Raw genomic sequence first — 3,178 nt, 5'->3', positions numbered from 1 at the left:
ACCTGAGGCACAGAGCAGTGTAGTGACTTTCTCAACAATGCCCTGGCAGTAATTGCTTGAGTTTGGGATCTGTAGCCAGGCAACCTGGTTCCCACATCCGCAGGCCTAACCACTACATATTCCTGTCACCTCTCCATTCAGAGAGAAGAAACCTAACTTAATTAATAACTCTTTTTCACTGACTCGGCCTCCCTCTGACAGCAAAAGAACTGCCTGTGTCATTGCAGGAAACTCTGAAGAAGACTCAGATTCCAGCTGCAGCAGGTACACCCTCAAGGCTGACGGGAGTCAGTGTCCCAGCGGGTCGGCCGGAAGGACAGTCACCTACACGTGTGAGTTCATCAGTTTCCACGGAGCCCGAGGCAGTAAGAACATAGAAGTGACATTCACGTCTGTGGGTAAGGACTCTTACTAGCATTTTCACCTCAAACCCAGGGCTGCCAATCAACTGGTAATATCCCTGAGCCATAAAGCAGGGCCTTCCCTGGTGGTGGGAGTGTGGTTGGGGTGAGTCACAGAATGGGGAATAGGAGAGGATTTCCCTCTGTGTCATTTCAATTCACACGAAATCTTCAGTATGGGGAAGGGTAGGCTGGGCAGCTGGCTGCAGAGAGGGAACAGCCTGTCTTGTGCTGGTGCAGAAAGTGGGCCAGGAAGTAGTTTCACACTTAGATTAGTCCTATTTAATCTTGAGTTTACAAGGAGGCTGATGCCCCTAGTTCCCCCCTTTCCCTTCCATAGTTTCATCCTCTCTCCCTTGAATTCTCCTTCCCTTAGCCTGGCTCATTCCCCACCGCCCTTCCCTCCCCTGTCACCTAATCTAGGACGCATGCTTCAGAAAGCTTAACAACCTGGCACTTTGAGGTTATTTTACAGATGTAACAAGTACTTTTTAATATTTCAATTAATTCAGCTTATTTAGGCCCCTTCAAAGTAGAAGTTCTTCTCCTCATATCATAAAGCATCATAACTTCAGCCCTCTCCGCAAAAAGAGGGCAAAGTTGTTTTTCCACCCATCTTAGAAAAACAAACTATGTAACTAAATCATGAACAAGGAAGGACTTATATATCAATGGACTTGTTACTCTTGCTCACATTTCCTGTTATTGTGACCTGGCATTTTTATAAAGAGCAAGATTAGGCTTATCTGAAAACATTATTGCTGTAGTTCATGGGTCTTTTGAGCAATGTGCAGTTGTCTGTAGTGAGCGCAGTTGTACATGGCACGGTTCCACGCTGGGACCTGTGTCCGTAGGTGAGCTATGGTGGTCTTAGGGGCATGTTTAGCCTCCGCTGAAAACCATTGGACTGGTACTTAGACCTCATCTGAGAATCAAGAGAATGGGATTCACAGGTCCAGGAGCCTTTGCCTTTTCTCTCTTGCAGAAGCCACTCCACCTCAGACAGCTATCCCGAGGTCACTGCAGCCAGTAGGGCACCGCCAGGGACACTTTAATCACGCTTTGTGACTTTGGGGCTGTATCTGAACACTTGAATCCCAACTTCTAAAGGGCACTATGGAGACCCCTGATTTTTCTGATGGTGCCTGAGGAAAAGATTATACACTGACTGGAAGAGCAGGCAGCCTCAGTGAACTCCAGGCACGAATTGTTCACCTAAAAAAGACAGAAATGAATGGCATTTTGAAATGTCAACCGTGTAAAAGATATGCTCTAAGAGCCAGAGGCAAAACTAGTGGGGCATTCATACAAGTTTTTATATTTGTAAAGGCCTTGTTAACATTCTCAGTGAATAAATCCTCATGAACCTATGAGGAAATTCTCAGAAAGAGGAGTAAATGTAGAGACTTGTGGTTAGGGTGCCTATATGGCCCCGTTCGCCCGAGACAGTCCAGTGATCCCTTAGCTGCTTAAATGTAGCTTCAGAAATCACTCTGCTTGACATAGACTCAGTGCTAGATCTAGGGATTAAGTGCTGGGGATACAAAGACACAGAAGAGAGAGTCCTGTTCTTGCGGGGCTCGCATTTTTATGGAGAAGAAATATAGAAAGAAAGAAATTAAAATACAATGTGGTGTAACTGAGACACTTGGTGTCCCTTGCGGTGTCGTGGAAGAGGTTGGAGGGGAGCTTGGGTTAAGTCAACATCCCTAAGTTTGCAACCTTTCGCCCTGCTGACCATCAGGAGATAAATCCAGCCACAAAGGGGAAGTGAAGGAGCTCCTGAGGCATGTGATGGAAATGAGTACAGTTCAGAGCACCACCAGGATCAGCCTAGAAACAAATAAAGCCCAGGAGCAGCAAGGTACCAATCCCGCGTTGACACAGTAGTCAGGACGGTCCCCGCTTCCTGTCTCTATCTTAAATTTCACTCCTGTGTTGATGGCACCAGAAAGACTAAACATTGTGCTTGTTGTCGGTTTTCTTTTGTCTGTTTTGTTTGCATTCTTTCAGCCAACTTAACAATAACCCCGGACCCAATTTCTGTTTCTGAGGGACAAAACTTTTCTATAAAGTGCATCAGTGATGTGAGTAACTATGATGAGGTGTATTGGAAAACTTCTGCTGGAATTAAAATACACCAGAGGTTTTACACCACAAGGAGATATGCTGATAAAGCGGAGTCAGTGCTGACAGTGAGGAGCTCGACAAGGGAGTGGAACGGTGAGTGAAAAGCCAGTACTACTCTGCTGCCAGGAGCCCTGGAAAACATGCGACAGCCCTTCTGGGGAGGATGTCATTATACCCATTTGACAGATGTAGAAACTGAGGCTCAGAAAGGATAATAAATACACCTAAGCCCCTATACCTTAAGTTGTAAAGCTAGGACTGGAACTTGTCTCTCTCATCCTAGAGCCCGTGCTCTTGCCATGAAGTTAAGAGGATTTTTATTAAAGGTACTTTTATCAAACTCATGGTAGTGTTTCACCCAATTGCAGCATCAAAAATCTAGGTAAAAGGTTTATTAGGCCTGGATCCAAAGGAAGAAACATTTTTATTTCCTATATTTCTCTGTACATTATTCATGTTGGGAAGATATGCAAATCTTGGGGGGGGCGTGAAGAGAATTTGATTGAGCTACTGTAATAACAGCTGACATTTATTGAGCCCTTACTATGTGATAGACACTGTCCTAAGTGTTAAAGTGTGTTAATTCATTTAAAACAGTACCACCGAGAGCATAATGCTATTATTATCCCCATTTTTGCAGATGGAAA

The 3,178-nt window shown here is 44.9% G+C and overlaps 1 protein-coding gene across 1 annotated transcript in view; it reads left to right on the top strand.

Annotated features, from left to right (window-relative positions):
• The window catches only part of ADGRF5 (adhesion G protein-coupled receptor F5), a 73,332-nt gene that overhangs the window by 54,315 nt on the left and 15,839 nt on the right, over window positions 1–3,178 (top strand). The window contains 2 exon segments of the mRNA XM_023763338.1: window positions 228–398; window positions 2,415–2,625. Coding sequence (XP_023619106.1) covers window positions 228–398; window positions 2,415–2,625 — 382 coding nt within the window.

Source organism: Myotis lucifugus, unplaced genomic scaffold (assembly GCF_000147115.1).
Source record: "Myotis lucifugus unplaced genomic scaffold, Myoluc2.0 scaffold_281, whole genome shotgun sequence".
NCBI classification, from domain to species: domain Eukaryota; kingdom Metazoa; phylum Chordata; class Mammalia; order Chiroptera; family Vespertilionidae; genus Myotis; species Myotis lucifugus.
Note: the sequence above shows the minus strand (reverse complement) of the source record. Positions and strands in the feature narration are given on the sequence as shown.